We start from the raw sequence: 20,378 nt of genomic DNA on the forward strand, positions 1-20,378 counted from the left end.
AATGCAAGAACATGCACTTACAGCAAGTATAGTGGCCAGTATTTCCCCCAAGGTGCACGGCCGCCTGTCATTCGGAAAGTCCCGCGCAGGCGCCTCCAGTCGCTGCCACGGGACGAAACTGCACATGTACGGCAGCTGCAGCAAATTTAAAGGGACCGCGCCCAAAATAAATGAGCGGGAACATTGATGGTGGCCCTAATGCCCCTCAGCTAAGATTAGATAACACCTCACAAACTCTCTCTCACAATAAGGCTCAGCTTCTCGCTGAATAAATCTGCTGGGGGAAGCACAGATGTAAACTGCTTTTTAAAAAATGCTTTTGCTGCTTTTAAGGCGAATATTTCAGTAATGGTTGAGTAAGTGATTATAACAAAATTGTGGGATGATCCAGCCTTAATGTAGAGTTTGGCACATATCATCTTGACCACGCCTGCTTTGTGGTTTCAGAATGACTACTAAAAACATGTTGGGGCAGTGTGTGTGTGTTTTTAAAAAAAATATATATATATATAATATATGGTAGAAGTTGTAAGCTTGTGCGCAAGGAAGCCAAGGCTAACGAACCAAAGTTATAATTTCACAAAATAAAATTCCTCAATAGCGAGCTTGTGCTGGATTGAGAGTGCGCTGTCATCTCACAGCCTGCCCCCTCTCCCGCACAGAAAGACCTCGAGATTGTCAGCAGCTTGTTGAAGGCAGTTCCAGGTAACCTAAAGCTGAAGAGTGTTGTGAAAGATTGTACAGTTTAGCTGTTCTGGCAACGCCTTTTATAAAGCTATGGCCCGTGGAAGTGTTCTGTTTGCTGTGCGCATTCTACAGTGAATCATTCTGCTGGGTTTAACAGTTCGATTCGTGGCTGCTCGTGCAGCCCAGTATGGAACTCTGATGGACGTGCTCAGGGAGAGCTGCAGTATGGCGATGCGTTTTTCTTTTAAAATGTCGGTGTGAAATGTGGTGAGAATGTCCTCATCCAATTCCTATTGGGCTGTGGCCCAGAATTTGTAGTTGTTTGGTAATGTCACTTAGCGGGTACAAGATAGCTTGGGGGCAGAATGGAAAATGGTGCAGTAGGAGTGCTTTAAAGTTTGATGCGGGAGCAGGTTATTGGAATAGAGTAGGTAAAGAGGGTTTTACTCCCCACAAAGTGTCAGCCATGGCTCAGTGGGTAGCACACTCGCCTCTGAGTCAGAAGATTGTGGGTTCAAGTCCCACTCCAGGAACCTGAACGCATAAATCTAGGCTGACACTCGCAGTGCAGTGCTGAGGGAATGCTGCACTGTCGGAGATGCCGTCTTTCGGATGAGACGTTAAACCGAGGCCCCATCTGCGCTCTCAAGTGGACGTAAAAGATCCCATGGCACTATTTCAAAGAAGAGCAGGGGCGTTATCCCTGGTGTCCTGAGGCCAATATTTATCCCTCAATCAACATCACTAAAACAGATTGTCTGGTCATTATCACATTGCTGTGTGTAGGAGCTTGCTCTGCGCAAGTGGGCTGCCACGTTTCCCACATTACAACAGTGACTACACTTCAAAAGAACTTAATTGGCTATAAAGCGCTTTGAGACGTCTGGTGATCGTTAAAGGCGTTATATAAATGCAGGTCTTTCATTCTTTCAAAGTCACGCTGTACATAAGAACATAAGAAATAGGAACAGGAGTAGGCCATACGGCCCCTCGAGCCTGCTCCGCTATTCAATAAGATCATGGCTGATCTGATCATGGACTCAGCTCCACTTCCCTGCCTGCTCCCCATAACCCCTTATCGTTTAAGAAAAACTCTCTATTTCTGTCTTAAATTTATTCAATGTCCCAGCTTCCACAGCTCTCTGAGGCAGCGAATTCCACAGATTAACAACCCTCAGAAGAAATTCCTCCTCATCTCAGCTTTAAATGGGCGGCCCCTTATTCTAAGATCATGCCCTCTAGTTCTAGTCTTCCCCATCAGTGGAAACATCCTCTCTGCATCCACCTTGTCAAGCCCTGTCACAATCTTACACGTTTCGATAAGATCACCTCTCATTCTTCTGAATTCCAATGAGTAGAGGCCCAACCTACTCAACCTTTCCTCATAAGTCAATTCCCTCATCCCCAGAATCAACCTAATGAACCTTCTCTGAACTGCCTCCAAAGCAAGTATATCCTTTGGTAAATATGCAAACCAAAACTGCACACGGTATTCCAGGTGTGGCCTCAATAATACTTTGTATAGCTGTAGCAAGACTTCCCTGCTTTTATATTCCATCCCCTTTGCAATAAAGGCCAAGATATCATTGGCCTTCCTGATCACTTGCTGTACTTGCATACTATCCTTTTGTGTTTCATGCACAAGTACCCCCAGGTCCTGCTGTACTGCGGTACTTTACAATCTTGCTCCATTTAAATAATAACTTGTTCTTTGATTTTTTTTTTCTGCCAAAGTGCATGACCTCACACTTTCCAACATTATACTCCATCTGCCAAATTTTTGCCCACTCACTTAGCCTGTCTATGTCCTCCTCACACATTGCTTTTCCTCCCATCTTTGTATCATCAGCAAACCTGACTACGTTACACTCAGTCCCTTCTTCTAAGTCGTTAATATAGATTGTAAATAGTTGGGGTCCCAGCACTGATCCCTGCGGCACCCCACAAGTTGCCAACCAGAGAATGAACCATTTATCCCGACTCTCTGTTCGTTAGCCAATCCTCTATACATGCTAATATATTACCCCCAACCCCGTGAACTTTTATCTTGTGCAGTAACCTTTTATGTGGCACCTTGTCAAATGCCTTCTGGAAGTCCAAATACACCACATCCACTGGTTCCCCTTTATCCACCCTGTTCGTTACATCCTCAAAGAACTCCAGCAAATTTTTCAAACATGACTTCCCCTTCATAAATCCATGCTAACTCTGCCTGACCGAATTTTACTTTTCCAAATATCCTGCTACTGCTTCTTTAATAATGGACTCCAACATTTTCCCAACCACAGATGTTAGGCTAACTGGTCTATAGTTTCCTGCTTTTTGTCTGCATCCTTTTTTAAATAGGGGCATTACATTTGCAGTTTTCCAATCTGCTGGGACCTCCCCAGAATCCAGGGAATTTTGGTAAATTACAACCAATGCATCCACAATCCCTGCCACTACTTCTCTTAAGACCCTAGGATGCAAGCCATCAGGTCCAGGGGATTTATCTGCCTTTAGTCCCATTATCTTACTGAGTACCACCTCCTTAGTGATTGTGATTGTGTTAAGTTACTCCCCCACTACAGCCCCTTGACTATCCACTGTTGGAATATTGTTAGTGTCTTCTACTGTAAAGACTGATACAAAATATTTGTTCAGCATTTCTGTCATCCCCATGTTCCCCATTACTAATTCCCTGGTCTCGTCCTCTAAGGGACCAACATTTACTTTAGCCACTCTTTTTCCTTTTTATAGAAACTCTTGCTATCTGGTTTTTATATTTTGTGCTAGTTTACTTTCATATCTCGGAGTGCTGAAAATAATTCCATTCCCCAGCACCAACATACGTCGTCTCCAATGAGTTTATTTATTTTTTTAAATCACAAAACAGAATTTTAAAAAAATCAGCTCCAAAGATCAATAACAAAACCAGTAAGTGAAAAAGAACCAAGTCCCAGTCTGACCCGCAGCAGGATAGCTGTGTCCACTAATCTTTCGGGGGCAAGGTGGAAAGGTGGAGAAAAGAAGGGTAGAAAACATCAAATCCAAACATACCAGCAACTTTTCAAGACTGAGCTTCTGAAACTTCAACTTAAATCCTGAAAGTGCTATGTGCGAACACACATTTAAGGGGCTATGTTTCCTGCTTCAAGTGCTCAACATGCCCTTGACTTTCTGCCCATTAAAATAAATGGGTGGATAATCACAGGTAAGATAAGCACAAATTCTGCAAACCTGGGCTATTAATTTATCACCTTTTTCAATGGCGTTAAGCCCATTTAGTATAAGTAGGTTTGTGCTTCTGTAAGAATTGTGACAAGATGTCAAGGGGAACTGGTAGGGTAGATAGAGAGAAACTTTTTGCACTGGTTGGGGAGTCCAGGACTCCAATGAGTTTCACACCAGCCACCACACGGGCTTGTCAGAGCTAGGTCTTGTTCCAGTGGCAAGGGTTACCCAAGACGACTGGAGACCTGCTCTGCTGCACGGGCCTAGTGCGCACAAATAATGATGGGTTATAAGATGGTGATAACCGAAAGGTCATCACTATCAGAAAAGATTGAATAGGCCGGGGCTCTTTTCTCTAGAAAAGAGAAAGCGGAGAGATGGCCTGATAAGTGTTTAAGATTATCACTCCTTGTGATAGCGAGGTTCACATTCAAATCATTCTCTGGGTAAAGAAGTTTCTCCTGAATTTCCAATTGGATTTATTGATGACTCTCATATTTATGGCCCCTAGTTTCGGTTTCACCGCAAAGGGAAACATCTTCTCTACGTCGACCCTATATGGAGTTAGGTCACAGATGAATGATGGAACAGGCTAAATGGCCTACTCCTGATCCTATGTTCTATGTTTTTATGTACGAATGTGTTTAATGTCTGTTTGCTAATATCACACGGCAGTGTAATATTTCCTGCATTACAACAATGACCACATTTTACCAGAAAAAGTACTTTGTTGGCTGTAAAGTGCTTTGAGATGTGCTGAGTTCATGTAAGGCGCGGTGTATATGCAAGTTATTTACATTGCAGGCTCGAATAGCTATTAAACAGGGTATTTTTCAGTGTAGTCAGCTGCTTTACGATTGTGCTTTTTTTTAAAAAAAAAGGTACAGAAAGTTGGCCTTCCTTTTTGTAGTCTTCGTTTAGAATGTGGGGGTTAGATGGTAACTGGCCTCCTTGTTGGATTCTACCCAAGTATTTCATAAAGTAGCTTACCACTTGTATTTTATCCAAATAATGGATAAAAAGCACATTGCAACAGTGACTACACTCCAAAAAGCACTTCATTGGCTGTAAAGCGCTTTGAGACGTCTGGTGGTCATGAAAGGCGCTATATAAATGCAAGTCTTTATATAGAGGTAGTTACATGTGGTGATCTGTCTGTCAATATAAAAACAATAATAGTGCATTGGAAATTAATGCGATTCCATCCAAACGATCGTTTCAACTTTAATTCCTTAAATGCGGTGGAAGTAGAATGGACAATATGGAGTACTGGGATAAAAACTGAGGTGAGGAATTTCTTCTCTTGGAGGGTCGTGAATCTTTGGCATTCTCTACCCCAGAGAGCTGTGGAGGCTGGGCCAGTGAATATATTTAAGGTGGAGATAGACAGATTTTTGAACGATAAAGGAGTCGAGGGTTATGGGGAGCGGGCAGGGAAGTGGAGCTGAGGCCAAGATCAGATCAGCCATGATCTTATTGAATGGCGGAGCAGGCTCGAGGGGCCGAATGGCCGACTCCTGCTCCTATTTCTTATGTAAAACTTGAATCCCACTTGTGGATCTGAGCCTCACTTGACCATGACCGCCTCATTTTTGAGTTCTCAGTCCACCCCCGCAGCTTTCTCACTGAAGGAGTTGTTGGAAATGTTGAGCAAGATCCCTTCGTCAGTGCCTTTGGGTAACCAGAGTAATTTGTACACCAAAAAAAATTAAATAGAATACTTAAGGACTAGTATCAACCTGTTTTGTTTCGTGGCCAAGTTAGTGGAATGCCAGCGGCATAGTATCTATTTAACACAAACTTCTTCCTCTTAAGTCAGCCTGAAATTGCTTACTTTCTGTACAATCTGCTGACTGCATCGGCAACTGAGCGGAGGGAAAGGCCGGAGGGGGGATTTAGTTGAGTGAGATTGGCGGTCCTTGCCTTTCGTCAACTGAGGCGGAGCATTGACTGCCCTGTGGCAGAGTCTGTGGCCCAGACCGTGCTCGTTCCATCACCCAGTAAATCTTTGGAAAACAGCAGCATTGGGACATCAGAAGAGAAATTGGGGTTTAAAATTATGTATTCTGTGCTCTGTCAAACTAGTGGCTTAATGGATACATTAAAATGGTGGAACTATTGAAAACACTGCCAGATCCATGCAGATCTTGAATTAATAACTTTTCTAAGTCGTTGAGGTGAATATACATTTGTTTTTACAGCACAGGAACAGGGCATTCGGTCCGACAGGTCCTTCCCGGTGTTGGTGCTCCACATGAGCCTCCTCCCACCTTGCGTTATCTAACCCGGTCAACATCTCCTTCCATTCCTTTCTCCCTCGTGTTTATCTAGCTTCTCCTTAAATGCATCTGTTATTCACCTCAACCATTCATGTGATAGCTTTCACTAGTATAGTCTTGCACAGTGAATCCTGATTTTTTTTTTTTTAGCCTGTCTCTCTTTCCACCCCCCCCCCCCTCCCCCATTTATTGGGTTAGTTTCTATTATGTCTGCAATGCACTTATGAATGACCCCACGAGTCAATGTGTTGTACTCAAACTGCAGTGACCTTGGTCCTTTATTCATAACTCCAGAGTGAGGCACAAGCATGGTGGGCAGTCTTTTATACTGGGCCCTGCACACCTCTGCAGGTGACCCTCAGGTTTCTCTCTGCAGTGCCCTCTGGTGAACAGCCTCTGCCACACGGGCAGGAAACCCCGGTCTCCACCAGTTGCACCCTCTAGTGGTGCCAGCATATACACCGTGTAAACCTTATTGATAGAACATCAGGTAACAAGTCTCCATTTTATACAACCATACAGTGACTACAGAGAGTATATCTATAGTCTGCATATGGAACAGTTTTGACTGCTCTTTTGAGCCCTCTTGCACCGTATGCCATCCCTAGATTCATGTTTGTTATAGAATCATAGAAACTTACAGCACAGAAGGAGGCCATTTGCAGAACAGTCCTAACTTTTCCAACCTCTCCTCATAACTGAAGTTCCTTATCCCTGGTAACAGCCTGGCAAACCTCCCCTGTACCCTTTCTAAGGCCTTGCACCTTTCCTGAAGTGTGGTGCCTCGAATTATCCACTGTGCTCCAGCTCAGACCTTGCCTGTTGGGAAATAACATTTGTTATCAAGCAATCCAACCATGCTTGAAGGCAAACTTTTGCCTCCTTTAAACCAAATTTTATAAGTGACTTACTCTGTTTGGGCAAAGTGTTTCCTTTCACAAACATGACCATGCTTGGAATCGTTTGTCTCGCCCTTCTGCATCTCTGGAGCGTCCTCTCCTTCGATTCCAGATTCATTGAATTGGCTTCTCACCAAGCTTGATAAATGACTTCCTTGCGGGCTCGCTGTGAAAGAGAGGCTCGCTGGGAGCTGTCTGTTTTTGATTGAGCACAGACTATCCTCAGACAGTCATGTTGCTTTGGTCGGTTTCGGAAAACCCACTTGATTTGGACTCCAACCAAGTTTCGGCAGATAAGTTGTTCTCCTCAGCCTTGGCTTCCTTTGCAGACGCTGGGATATGAGACAACATCTGCTTCCAGCCCACGAAAGCACCAAAGTAACCGGTCTGCCGGGGCGCCCACGAGTTGGTTGCTCAGAGTTACCAGAGCAGTATGCTTTGACTTGGCAGTGTGGGGGGGTTTTTGTTGCCATTTTTCCCTCAAAGACGCAGATTTTTACTGGGGTATGATTCCAGAGGTCAGATACTCTCTGATGCTTCTCCCCCGCATCGTCTTCAGCTGAGTGTGTAGGTAGATAGATGTTTTAACTGTAGGGGACATGCAGCTAAACCCAAACTATCCGCACATGTACACCTCCAATAAGGCTCGTTGGATAGCAGTCGGAGCCCGGGCTGTTTTGGCCATCCCTAAACCAGGAAACCAGGGTTGCTGAGGCCCGATAATAGCATCCATCCAGCCTCTTCAGCTGAGACACACTTGGGGGTTTAACTTGCGTCCTTCCGCTCAAGTAACCATTGAAAGAAGAAAGAAAGACTTGCATTTATATAAGCGCCTTTCACGACCGCCGGATGTCCAAAAGCGCTTTACAGCCAAAGAATTACGTTTGGAGTGTAGTCGTTGTTGTAATGTGGGAAACGTGGCCTCCCACTTGCGCACAGCAAGCTCCCACAAACAGCAATGTGATAATGACCACACATTCTGCTTTCGTTTTGTTGATTGAGGGATAAATATTGACCAGGACACCGCGGGTAACTCCTCTGCTCGTCTTCTAAATAGTGCCGGGGGATCTTTTACGTCCACCTGAGAGAGCAGAAGGGGCCTCGGTTTAACGTCTCGTCCGAAAGACAGCACCTCCGACAGTGCGGCGCTTCCTTCAGCACTGCACTGGGAGTGTAGGCCTAGATTTATGTGCTCAAGTCCCTGGAGTGGAATTTGAACCCACAACCTTGTGACCCAGAGGTGAGAGTGTTACCCACTGAGCCACAACTGACTCAAGATGCAAGTAGCATCAACAAAAAGTGCCATGTATAAAACCCCAAGCAAAGATATCGTGGCAGGAGAGTAATTTCAATGGTAATGCCGCAAATATTGAATTAACTGGAACATAAGTCATCCGTTACTCAGCACTAGAGCATCCCAGAATCCTCTGTGGCACTTGCTGTTCAGTAGACCCAGCGATGCAAAATGCTCTTTCCCTAGTGATCTTCAGGGAAACAGCATTGTCACCTCATTACAGGTGGCAGCAATCTAGAGTTTTGCTCTTAAATACTTGCTTTTATGAAACGTCATTTGAGCGGTTGGTGAGATCATTGCCTTAATTCCGTCACTAATACCTTGCCTCCATTTGCTGCAGGGGTTGCTCTGAATTGTACGAAATGCACACAATGGACACTAAAACTGAGAACGAAAGTATGCCTCCAGGACTGAGACCACCGTACAGAAACAGCACTCTACAGTGGAGCGGTCCCACAATCCACAGTGCGGCACAGTCGCAGCGATGGGCAGGGCCTGTACATACTCAGATATCGACCCGCAACCAAACCTCCAAGCAGCAGGGAGTCCCAGTTGCATACAGTGATTCACAAGCAAAGAACAGCAAGAGGCAAGTTCTTTCCTCCAGAGCTGTGTAGAGACGGCTGATGGGGCTGATCTAATTAAGATTATGGAGAGGTTCGACAGGGTAAACGCAGAAAAGATGTTTCCATTTGTAGGGAAGACCAAAATTAGGGTCCATTAATATAAGATAGTCACTAATAAATCCAGTAAGGTATTCAGGAGAAGCTTCTTTACCCAGAGAGTGGTTAGAATGTGGAACCTGCTACCATATCCAATGGTTTGCGGTGAATAATGCAGAGGCATTTAAGGATGAAGTAGGGTGGGAAGAGGTTCATGTGGAGTATAAACACCGGCACCGACCAGTTGAGCCGAGTGACCTGTTTCTGTGCTGTAAATACCATGTAATGCTGTCCCCAATTTAACAACAACTTGTATTTAAATAGCGCCCTTAATGTGGTGAAACGTCCCAAGCGTTTCACAGGAGTGTCATGAGATAAAACAATTTGGCACCGAGCCGCATAAGTAGAAATTAGCGCAGGTGACCAAAAGCTGGGTCAAAGAGGTCGGTTTTAAGGAGCGTCCTTGAAGGAGGAAAGAGAGGCGGAGAGGTTTAGGGGAGGGAGTTCCAGAGCTTGGGGCCCAGGCAACAGAAGGCACGACCACCCATGGTTGAACGATTTATAATCGGGGATACTCGAGGGCAGAATTAGACAATTGAAAATGTTCATCAGCTCCCAATTTTTTTTAGTATGAGACATCTGCCAAACCTCAAGCTATTGAATGAATGATGAAGTGTTTGGGGGTAGGTGGATGACGCAGCTTTGCTCGCGACACGATATTAAGTGTTCATTGTATTCACTGCAAAAGGTCTTTGTTCCTTTTTTTTCTGACGTTGCCCAGGTTCCTCCAGCATGGCTGCTTTTTATATTATGCTCACCGGGGCGAGAGGTGCAAGTGCATCCCATTGTCAGCATCGAGCACTGCCCGATTCGGGTTGGGTAAGGTGCAGGGGGAAAGCTGCCTCTACAATGTGCGTCAACACGGCCTCAAACGAGACAGACATTTTTTCCACACCACCTATCTGAGGGAAATTGCCGATTAGTGTGTGAGTTGGCAGAGTTTTGCACCGTAGCCCCATGCCCACTATGGAATGGGATCGAGACTGCACATCGCACTGGGTCCCGCAAGTGTCTCATCCACTTGCTTTTCTGTCTCCACGTATACAAGCGCTGGAAGGTAACCAGTGCTTTATTGCTCTAACCCTTGACTCTTCCCCACCTTTCTCCCAGAAAAATACACTGGCTGATTGCTGTACATATCACCCTTAAAGTGAAGGGAGTGTTCAACGTTGCACTGTTACTCCTAATCACATGTACATTGAGCAGTTAGAAGAGGATGAAGTATTTCTGGAAGTGCTTTTACACTCCCACCATCAGCTGCACTCAACCAGAAATGATCAGTTCTGCACAAAAATGCAGTTTGTGAATTTGTTATTAGAGCCACATATCGCAACACGCTAAATCTACAGAGCTGGACCTCCTTGTCTGCACCTTTTCGCAATCTGTTCTTCCTAATTCACACAAGCCAAGCAGGCCTCTAAAGATCAGCAAATGTTCAAGTGAGATCTCTCAGGACGGGAACCAAGCCAGCCACTAAAGTTCAATGCCTTGAATAAACATGAAGAATAAGATTGCACATTGTGAGGTTAATCATTTCTAAGCATCCTCAGTCAGCTAAGTTTCCTTTGCGCTGTATTTGAACGCTAGCCCGCTGAGCATTGGCTTGTTTTAAGTTGTGAACAGGTTTTCCTTGTACAGTAACATAACTTGGTCATTTCAAAAACATTTGGCTCGGGATTTTCATCTGGTTATGAGTCGAGTCTCACAAGCTGCAAAAACTGTTCCCTACTGGAGTGAGCAGGAAGGTGACCTAAACAGTCTTTGCATGGGTGACAGGACCTCCCATAAAACGGTGCAATGTCAGATCTTGAGTAGTTACCTGGCTAGATTACATTTAGTTTTAGCACAGATTGGGCAGACATGCCACAGGCCCTAATGTGCAGATACCGAGTGCAGTAATTTTAAGTGTCAGCCGTGGCTCAGTGGGCAGAAGGTCGTGGGTTCAAGTCCCACTCTGGAGACTCGAGTACACAATTGAGGCTGATACTCCAGCACAGTGCTTGAGGGAGTGCCGCAGTGTCGGAGGTAACATCTTTCAGATGAGACACTAAACCTCGGTCCCGTTTTCTCTCTGGTGGCCGCAAAACATTCCGGTTTGAAGAAGAGCAGGGGAGTTCTCCCCGGTGTCCTAGAAATCAACATCTAACAGAAAAGATGATATGCTCATGATCACATTGCTCTTTTGTGGGAGATTGCTGTGTGCAAATTGGCTGCCGCGGTTCCTACATTATAACAGTGACTACACTGTGTTTTTAAAAGTAAGTGATTGGCTGTAAAGTGTTTTGGGGCATCCTTGAGGTTGTGAAAAGCGTCGTAGAAATACAAGTTCGTTCTTTCTATTTTTGAAAAGATCTTGCGTTGTGTTGGATCACAGTTTTGATGAGCTCCAAGGGGATTTCAGCTGTACTCTGACGTTCTAGATCATGTTCCACTGTTGAACATTATATGATGAAATTCATATCTTGCTGTAGTTGCCTTCATTGCTGTTGTTGAAACATGACAGACGCCCATATGATAGAGTACATCAGCTTTGCCACATAGGAGGGGTTATTTCCATCAATGTAAATAAATTGTCATTAAATATGCAGCACCTCTTTTAGTCAAAGTGGAGTTTGTCAAAGGTTTAATTTATCTTGCAGGCCGGTTAGCTACCCAGAAACGTTGTATAGTACAGCATCGACCACCGTCGTCGAAAGAGTTCAGCCATTTCGTAACCCTTCTGGAAGCTTCTCTTCGCCAGGGTCTGGAGGAATTCTGTCCAGTCGGCACAAAGGAACCGAAAGGTAGGAGCGATGTTACATGCTTTAACCCTGCCTAATGCTGTGCTACAGGAGCGTGCGTGGGAATGGGGACCCTGGGTGGTTCCTGTCTCGGATACACTATTACTGTTCAGTGAAGTTATGAGTGTCATAATCCAATCGTTCCAAAACTGTGTCCCAGGTATTTAAAAAAAAAACCTCCATTTGTGAGAGCATAACATCATAAATAGGAGCAGGAGTAGGCCATACACCCCCTCGATCCTGCTCCACCTTTCAATAAAATCATGGCTGATCTTGGCCTCAACTCCACTTTTCTGCCTGTTCCCCATAACCCTTGACTCTCATGGTTCAAAAATCTGTCTATCTCAGCCTTGAATATATTCACTGATCCAGCCTCCACAGCTCTCTGGGGTAGAGAATTCCACAGATTCACAACCCTCTGAGAGAACAAATTCCTCCTCATCTTCGTCTTAAATGGGCAACCCCTTATTCTGAATCTATGCCCCCAGTTCTAGATTCCCTCACAAGGGGAAACATCCTCTCGGCATCTACCCTGTCAAGCCCCCTTAGAATATTGTACGTTTCAATAAGATCACCTCATTCTTCGAAACTCCAATGAGTACAGGCCCAACCTGATCAACCTTTCCTCATAAGACAACCCCTTCATCTCAGGAGTCAACTGAGTGAACCTTCACTGAACTGCCTCCAATGTAAGTATATCTCTCCTTGAATAAGGAGACCAAAACTGTACGCAGTACTCCAGGTGTGGTCTCAACAATACAGTTGGAGCAGGCTTCTAAATGTCCCGTCTTAATTTCCTTTTTAAATGGAAATGCAAATCACGTGGCTGTAATATCCATCAGGTAGCACTGAATGAATAAAGGACCAAAGATCAGAGTGAAGAATTGGTGCACAACTTTGGTCAACCTATCTGAACTGATACTAAGGGTGTAAATCATATTTGAAACTTTTTTTAAAGAAAGGAATTTGCAATTTAACAAAAGAAATTGGAGTTTGTAGGATGTGTAATGTTGTTATGCTCCAGGTGATGTGGCATTGTTTAAATTTGGCAGGCTTTCAGTCATTGCAGCAGTGGCTTTCAAAGTGTGAAGACTGGTTGCCAGGGTGATGTTTGGTGCAGTGTAGTGCCGCACAATTTCTCTTTCACCTGGTGTATTCTAAACACTATTTACAATACTGCAGCTGTGTGAGGTAGTGAACACAGGCAGTCCATGTCATAAAGTATGTTCGCAGACGTTTAACTACCAGTTGGAATTTGTAGCACCTATGCCAACTTAAAATGGTTGTCATACATCCGTCTGCTAAGCAGATTTTAACGCTCTTAACAGAACTGTAACTATTAGGGGCTAGCCGCTGAGTTTAATGCGTACCGGTGCTGTGCATGTGCTACCGTAACTTGTGTGATGTGTGCGTGCACTGGGTCCGTGCAACAGAGCTGGTCTCCAGTCGTCTTGGTTAATCCTTGCCACTGGACCAAGACCGAGCTCTGTCAAGCCCGTGTGGTGGCTGGTGTGCAACGGCCACCACATGTTTAAAAAAAAAAAAATCCACACACAGGCATCTTCCACCCTTCAATATGCAGTTCGGGACCTGGAATATCTGGTCCTTCGTTGAAACACCTACGAATTCATCCCTTTTTGGTGGAAGCAGGTCATCCTCGATGAGAGGGACCGCCTAAGAAGAGAAGACTGTAACTTGATTCTTGGTTCATGGTTCCTTTGTCATACTGCTCCCTAGGTTCTAACCCAGTGTTTGGAAAGCTCCCAAGCAGCGCATTCCAACAAGAGCAAACGGCACTGACCCTTAACATTTGACGACTTTTTGTGCCTAAATGTGTGCACAGAAATCACACAGGATATACGGCACAGAAACAGGTCATTCGGCCCAACCAGTCCATGCCGCTTGAGCCATCTCCCGTCTTTCCTCATCTAAATCTATCCGTGTAACCCTCTATTCCCTTCTCTCTTGTGTTTACCTAGCCTCTCCTTAAATGCATCGATACCATTTGCTTCAACCACTCCCTGAGGCAGCGAGTTCCACATTCTCACCAATCTCTGGGTAAAGGAAGTTTCTCCTGAATTCTCTATTGGATTTCTTGGTGACTATCTTATATTGATGGTCTCTAGTTATGCTCTTCCTCACAAGTGGAAACATTCTGTATCCACGCTATCAAAACCTTTCATCATTTTTAAAGACATCTATTAGGTCACCCCTCAGTCTCCTTTTTCCAATGATATGTATAAAATAGCCTGTACTATTTAGTTCAAAAAATAAAATGCAGGTGAGAAGCAAAGACAGATTGAAGAAACTGTATGCCATTGTTCCAGTGAAACTTCCGATCACTGGATTAGATACAAGAGTTTTGACGATTTACAATGAGACGCTCTTCCAGAGGAAACACTATTGTGAGTTTCTACGCCGGATAGCATTATCTCAGTTGGGTATTCCATGTATTGTACCAATTTTCTCTTTCTCGTCTTTTGGAAAATAAGAATGGATAGCGGGGGCTTTCATAAAAAATTGAGAAGCCATTCTTTTATTTTTAAGATGTTTGTGTTTTCAATTGCTTGTGGCCGTGCTGGCTTAATCAGTTGGTGCCAGATACATGAAAGTCAAGGTAGCTATGTGATGCCTCCTGCTCTGATTTTGGAAATGGAAGAGCAAGTATAACAGGATGCAGCACGTTGGTGTACCCTCGCTCTGCGCAACAGGAGGGCACAAACTCCCTGCACAGTTCATGATCTTTGTCCTTATGGAAAAACTGTAATGTGGTAAATGAGCACAGCAAGGTCCCGCAAACATCAATAAATAATGACCACGCCATCTGTTTTAGTAATGTTAGTGGGAGAAAATGTTGGCATTTGTCAGTGCCTGTTACGGAAGACAACTTGTATTTTTATGGCGCCTTTCAGAAAGCGACCCAAAGCGCTTTACAGCCGATCAAGTACTTTTGAAGCGTAGTCACTGTTGTAATGTGGTAAATGCGCACAGCATGGTCCCGCAAACAACAATGAAATAATGACCACATCATCTGTTTTAGTAATGTTGGTTGTGGAATAAATATTTGCCAGGATACAGAGAACTCCCCTGCCCTTCTTTGAAATAGTGCAGTGGAATTTTTAACGTCCACCCGAGAGAGCAGACGAGGCCTCGGTTTATCGTCTCACCCGACAGACCGCCCCTCCGACAGCGCGGCGCTCCCTCAGCACCGCCCCTCCGACAGCGCGGCGCTCCCTCAGCACCGCCCCTCCGACAGCGCGGCGCTCCCTCAGCACCGCCCCTCCGACAGCGCGGCGCTCCCTCAGCACCGCCCCTCCGACAGCGCGGCGCTCCCTCAGCACCGCCCCTCCGACAGCGCGGCGCTCCCTCAGCACCGCCCCTCCGACAGCGCGGCGCTCCCTCAGCACCGCCCGCGCGGCGCTCCCTCAGCACCGCCCGCGCGGCGCTCCCTCTGCACCGCCCGCGCGGCGCTCCCTCTGCACCGCCCGCGCGGCGCTCCCTCTGCACCGCCCCTGGGAGTGGGACTTGAACCCACAACCTTCTGACTCAGGAGGCGACAGAGCTGCCCACTGAGCCACGGGTAACACTGCAACTGTTTGCCTGGCAGAGGCACTGGCAGCGCTCGTAAGGTATTCACTGTGCCGACAGAACTATGAACGTTGGAAATCTAAAATAATAGAAAATGCTAGGATGTACATAGTCATCAAATCTTAGAGAGAAAATAGGGATGTAATGTTTGAAGTTTTAGACCCCATCACTTCTGACTAGGTCTGACCTTGAATTGCTAACTTGCCCTTCTCTTCCAATGTGGACAGATCCAACATCACGTCTGTAATTGTGAAACCCACAGAGGGTAGAACTTTGACTTTACATGCCGGTGGTGTGAAGATATAATCAACGTGGCAAATTTACATTTCAGACAGTCAAATCATTCATTTGATCATATTGCAAGTTTTTTTTTCGTTGAATTTGAAAGCACCAAAGAAAACCTTCTGCCAGTTGCTTCTTTAGCAGGGTGCATATGAGATTTATTAATTTAGTCAGTGTAATGTATGCACCTGTGAGTAAGCTTACAGGAGTCTATGGCCACACTAATCTGAAAATGTCTGATCTCAAAAGCTAAGCAGCGTCAGACCTGGTTAGTACTTGAATGGGAGACTGCCTGGGAATACCAGGTGCAGTCGGCTCAAAAAAATATTTGTAGAGCTGTTGAGTTGGGAGTAACTTAGCCAGTCACGTGATGTTCACAAGACTCAATAAAACCCCAGCCAGTTGGGCTCGGGGGGGATCCACGATGAAGGCAGGTGGTTGTGAGCCTGGTGGATGAACTGGTAATGTGTAGTGCGATTGTAAAACCCTTTGCTAATAAGCCAGCTAGTTCTTAATAGCAATGTGTTGCTATAAATTCTTGAGGAAAGGCACTGAGCAGGATGGCAGCCGGCAGCCTCCCATTGTAAATTACAGCTTCTCAAACACCAAACTGGTTTATCGGGTAACAAAAGAATTTCTAGCGCTATATTGCGTGACTGACTCCGATTTGTTTTTGTTTATCCGACTATATAGCAATACCAATAATGAGAGGGAACTAATTAGGAATCTGAGCTGAAATGAAATAAGTTCATGGGTGGCTGTGGATTTCAACCTAACAATTTCAGGCAATTTTTACTTAGGATTCAGGTGGCACCAAAGCTGTCTGATGTGAAGTCGTGGTATGCACGCCTCTAAGGGGACCCGACTGAAAATTGCAACTATTAATGATTCAAGTCCTCGATGTTTATGAATTTTTCACAAAATTTGCACAGGTCGTGGCACTTACAAGTGCATGAGTGGATAGCTCGGGCAGCTCTATACATGTGGGTGGCATTATCTGTTGTCAGGGCCAAGGTTGTTCTCGAGCAAGGAGATTGGGGTAACAGGGTGCTTGCTGGGTTTGTGCATGGTGTGACCCCTTTATATATTTTTTTAAAAAGTTAGATTTGCATTTATATAGCGCCTTTCATGACCCCCGGATGTCTCGAAGCGCTTTGCAACCAATTAAGTGCTTTTTGGAGTGTAGTCACTGTTGTAATATCGGAAACGCAGCAGCCAATTTGCGCACAGCAAGTTCCCACACAGAACAATGTGATAAGGACTAGATAATCTTTTCTTTTTAGATGTTAATTGAGGGATAAATATCGGCCAGGACATCTGGAGAGAACTCACCTTGTCGTCTTCATATAGGGATCTTTTACGTCCAGCTGAGGGGGAAAATGTGGCCTCGGTTTAACATCTCATCCGAAAGACGGCACCTCAGACAGTGCAGCAATCCCTCAGTACTGCACTGGAGTGTCTGCCTATATTTTTGTGCTCGGGTCTCGAGTGGGACTTGAACCCACAACCTTCTGACTCAGATGCAAGAGTGCTACCCACTGAGCCACGGCTGACAATATATACTTGGATCTGCCTGTCCATTTGTTGGTACCAGGCATGGGTGCAGCATTTTACAATGTTAAAGGGTCCCAATAAGCTGGGAGCATCTGGCCCCTTCTTGAACCACTTTGTGTGGGGGAAAGTGGAGTTGAGGTAGAAGTTCAAGACTCAAATTCCCCAAAAAAGTGACCTCGTCTTGCATAAATGCTGATGTGTAGCCCTCCCAAAAGCATTCACTGAACAGACTTTCGAAGAAGATCACGATTTTCTTGTTAAAGCTCACTTCTGTGAAGAAAGAGCTGCCCCATGTGGTAACCCATCGTGATTGCATGTGTGATATTCATAGTACTACAAAAGGTCATGTAGTGCCTCGTCTTCACACAAAGTGATGTAAGAAATTAAAAACACAGGCAGAAAAATACATTCTTTCCAGTTTGTCTTGTTCAACTTGATAACTTAAATTCCAATCTGTGTAGATGTTAATAGCCAAAGTTCTCCAGGTTGTAAACAAAGCATTAAATCATAGGGTTGCCACCTGCCTTATTTGGAGCTTTTCTAACCGATCAAACAAGACTGTATCTTGAGATTCAAAAGCAAAGCTGTGAATGCTAGAAATAAAAGAGCTGAAAATTCACAACAGGCCGGATAGCATGTGTAAAGACAAGACCAGTTTGTGTCGTGAGTGAGACCCTTCATCTTGCAAGAAGACTCTATCTTGGAACTGCCAATATTCCTATAATAAAAGACCAATTCTACAGAATAGTGGGACACTCCCATGTCGCCAAATGGAGCCACGTAAAGAAGCACAAAGCAAACACCCGTGAAGACGCCACACAAAGGTTCACCAGACTGATTCCGGGCATGGGAGGTTGTCCTATGAGGAGAGATTGAGTAGACTAGGCTGATATTCTCTAGAGTTTAGAAAAATGAGAGGTGATCTCATTGAAACATACAACATTCTTACAGGGCTCGACAGGGTAATTGCAGGGAGGATGTTTCCCCCTGGCTGGGGAGTCTAGAACCAGGGATCACAGTCTCCGGATAAGGGGTCAGCCATTTAGGACTGAGATGAAGAGAAACTTCTTCACTCAGAGGGTGGTGAATCTTTGGAATTCTCTGCCCCAGAGAGCTGTGGAGGCTCAGTCATTGAAGTGGGGCAAGTGGAGCTGAGTCCATGATCATCTCAGCCATGATCTTATTGAATGGCGGAGCAGGCTCGAGGGGCTGTATGACCTACTCCTGCTCCTGTTTCTTATGTTCTTATTGAGTATATTCAAGATGGAGATCGCTGGATTTTTGGATATTAAGGGATATGGGGATAGTGCAGGAAAGTGGAGTTGAGGTTGAAGATCAGCTGTGATATTGAATAGCGGGGCAAGCTCGAGGGGCAGAATGGCCGATTCCTGCTCCTAATTCTTATGTTCTTATTGCTGGGCTTGCGCATGGCACAAATGGCAGGTTCAGCGAGGCAGTGAGACCTGGGACCAGATCGTCACAGTTAGTGCACGCCCAGGAGAGACTGGGATGGGGTGGGGTGGTGGAGTAGAAAGAGATTAAAGTGAGAGTTGACCCTCAGAAGAAACATCCTGATGTGGTAAAAGACTTGACATACCATAATGCTTCATTGGTAAGTTCCCTGCCTCAGACCTTACCACCATGATCTCTGCCGACATTCGATCGGGGATTGTCAAGAGTGAATATTTATGAAGGGGAGATAATAGAGCTGTTAAAATGGCTGTTCCCAAAGTTAAACTGTCTATGGCTCTTGTGCTGAGAAGATATTAAAGGTTACAGACATTAATCTGGTATCCGTTAAACTTTACAAGGCGGCGATTACTTGCAGTTTTGTTGCCGAGCAGTGATCAGACTGTCTTGTACAGATTGTACTACATCGCGACAGTGTAATTACCTTCTGAAAATATTATACTGGCGAACATATCTGCACTGAGGAAATTCTAATATTTTGGTGCATTCTGTTTTTTGCTGTGCTTTTGCCTCCTCTTTCCTCCCTCCCCAAAGGTTGGCTCGTTCCCCAGGCAGTATTTGCACCGAGAAGCCTAGGCTGACCACAGAACGCGATGCTAGATCCCCCCTGCCCCCCTTCATTAGATTGTCCAGAACAACAGGTCCCTTAAAATGAGGGGGGCGACCTTAAATTGGTGCATTCAGAATTATTGCTGCAAAAGTAGTCAACTTTCTTTTTAAATGACCAATTTATAGTTTATAAAGTAAAACTTGGAGCATTAGCTTTGCAGCATCTATATTTAATGCTTTGACTTATCAACTGGAAGGTGACCTGTGCTTATTTCATTGGCAGGTATGGAGGAAGCCAGCGCCCAATGCCACCGTACGAGCATCACAACCGAGATGACATGATGTCCAGTGGTGATTCTTCATCGGGAGGATTAACCAGCCAGGACAGTACGATAGAGCGAAATAAGAATGGTATACTGTTCTTTCATTCTGGGACATGGGTTTGAATTGGACTTGTGTGTCATAACTCCCCCCGCCCCGTTTGTTCTCTGCAAACGAGCGACATGAGATGGGCTTGGCAGTCTCAACTCGGTCCTCTGACATTGACCCAAGGCAGAGCTGCTAATATTGGGTGTGCTTTTAATCTGGCATGCTCGGAGTTGTGCATGGTGCTACAGTTGGGACCAAGTACTCTTGCTGCTGCTGTCGAGACTGGGATAGTTCCATGTTCATAGCGTCCTGTTCTGCAGCATTTGCAACTTCCACCAATAGGATTCACTTGCAAACCCAGTCCAGTGGGCTGTGGAGAGAGGAACGCACAAATACTGTGCGACTTAATTCATTTGTTTATGCCTCGAGCAACAAAAAAAATCTCACCTAGGATTTGTCCTTAACGGCCCTTATATACAACCACAGGGTGTTTAATAATATATCTTAATGGGAGGGTGCCAACGTTGGATGTATGAGGGTCAATGGCCCTGGCACATGGGGGGACTGGTCAGTGAAGGATGGCAAAAGGGCGTGCAGAATGAGTTACAAATATAACATAAGAACATAAGAATTAGGAACAGGAGTAGGCCATCTAGCCCCTCAAGCCTGCTCCGCCATTCAAAAAGATCATG

General features: G+C 45.1%; 1 protein-coding gene across 5 annotated transcripts in view; it reads left to right on the top strand.

Annotated features, from left to right (window-relative positions):
* The window catches only part of sipa1l3 (signal-induced proliferation-associated 1 like 3), a 230,675-nt gene that overhangs the window by 148,446 nt on the left and 61,851 nt on the right, over positions 1–20,378 (top strand). For 4 of the 5 annotated variants that reach the window (XM_070867704.1, XM_070867703.1, XM_070867706.1 and 1 more), the window contains 3 exons: positions 8,713–8,961; positions 11,734–11,877; positions 19,601–19,728. In XM_070867704.1, the coding sequence (XP_070723805.1) occupies positions 8,713–8,961; positions 11,734–11,877; positions 19,601–19,728 (521 nt within the window). The remainder of the gene's footprint in view (positions 1–8,712; positions 8,962–11,733; positions 11,878–19,600; positions 19,729–20,378) is intronic. The other variant, XM_070867707.1, reaches the window with a different exon arrangement.

Source organism: Pristiophorus japonicus, chromosome 26 (assembly GCF_044704955.1).
Source record: "Pristiophorus japonicus isolate sPriJap1 chromosome 26, sPriJap1.hap1, whole genome shotgun sequence".
Lineage (NCBI taxonomy): Eukaryota > Metazoa > Chordata > Chondrichthyes > Pristiophoridae > Pristiophorus > Pristiophorus japonicus.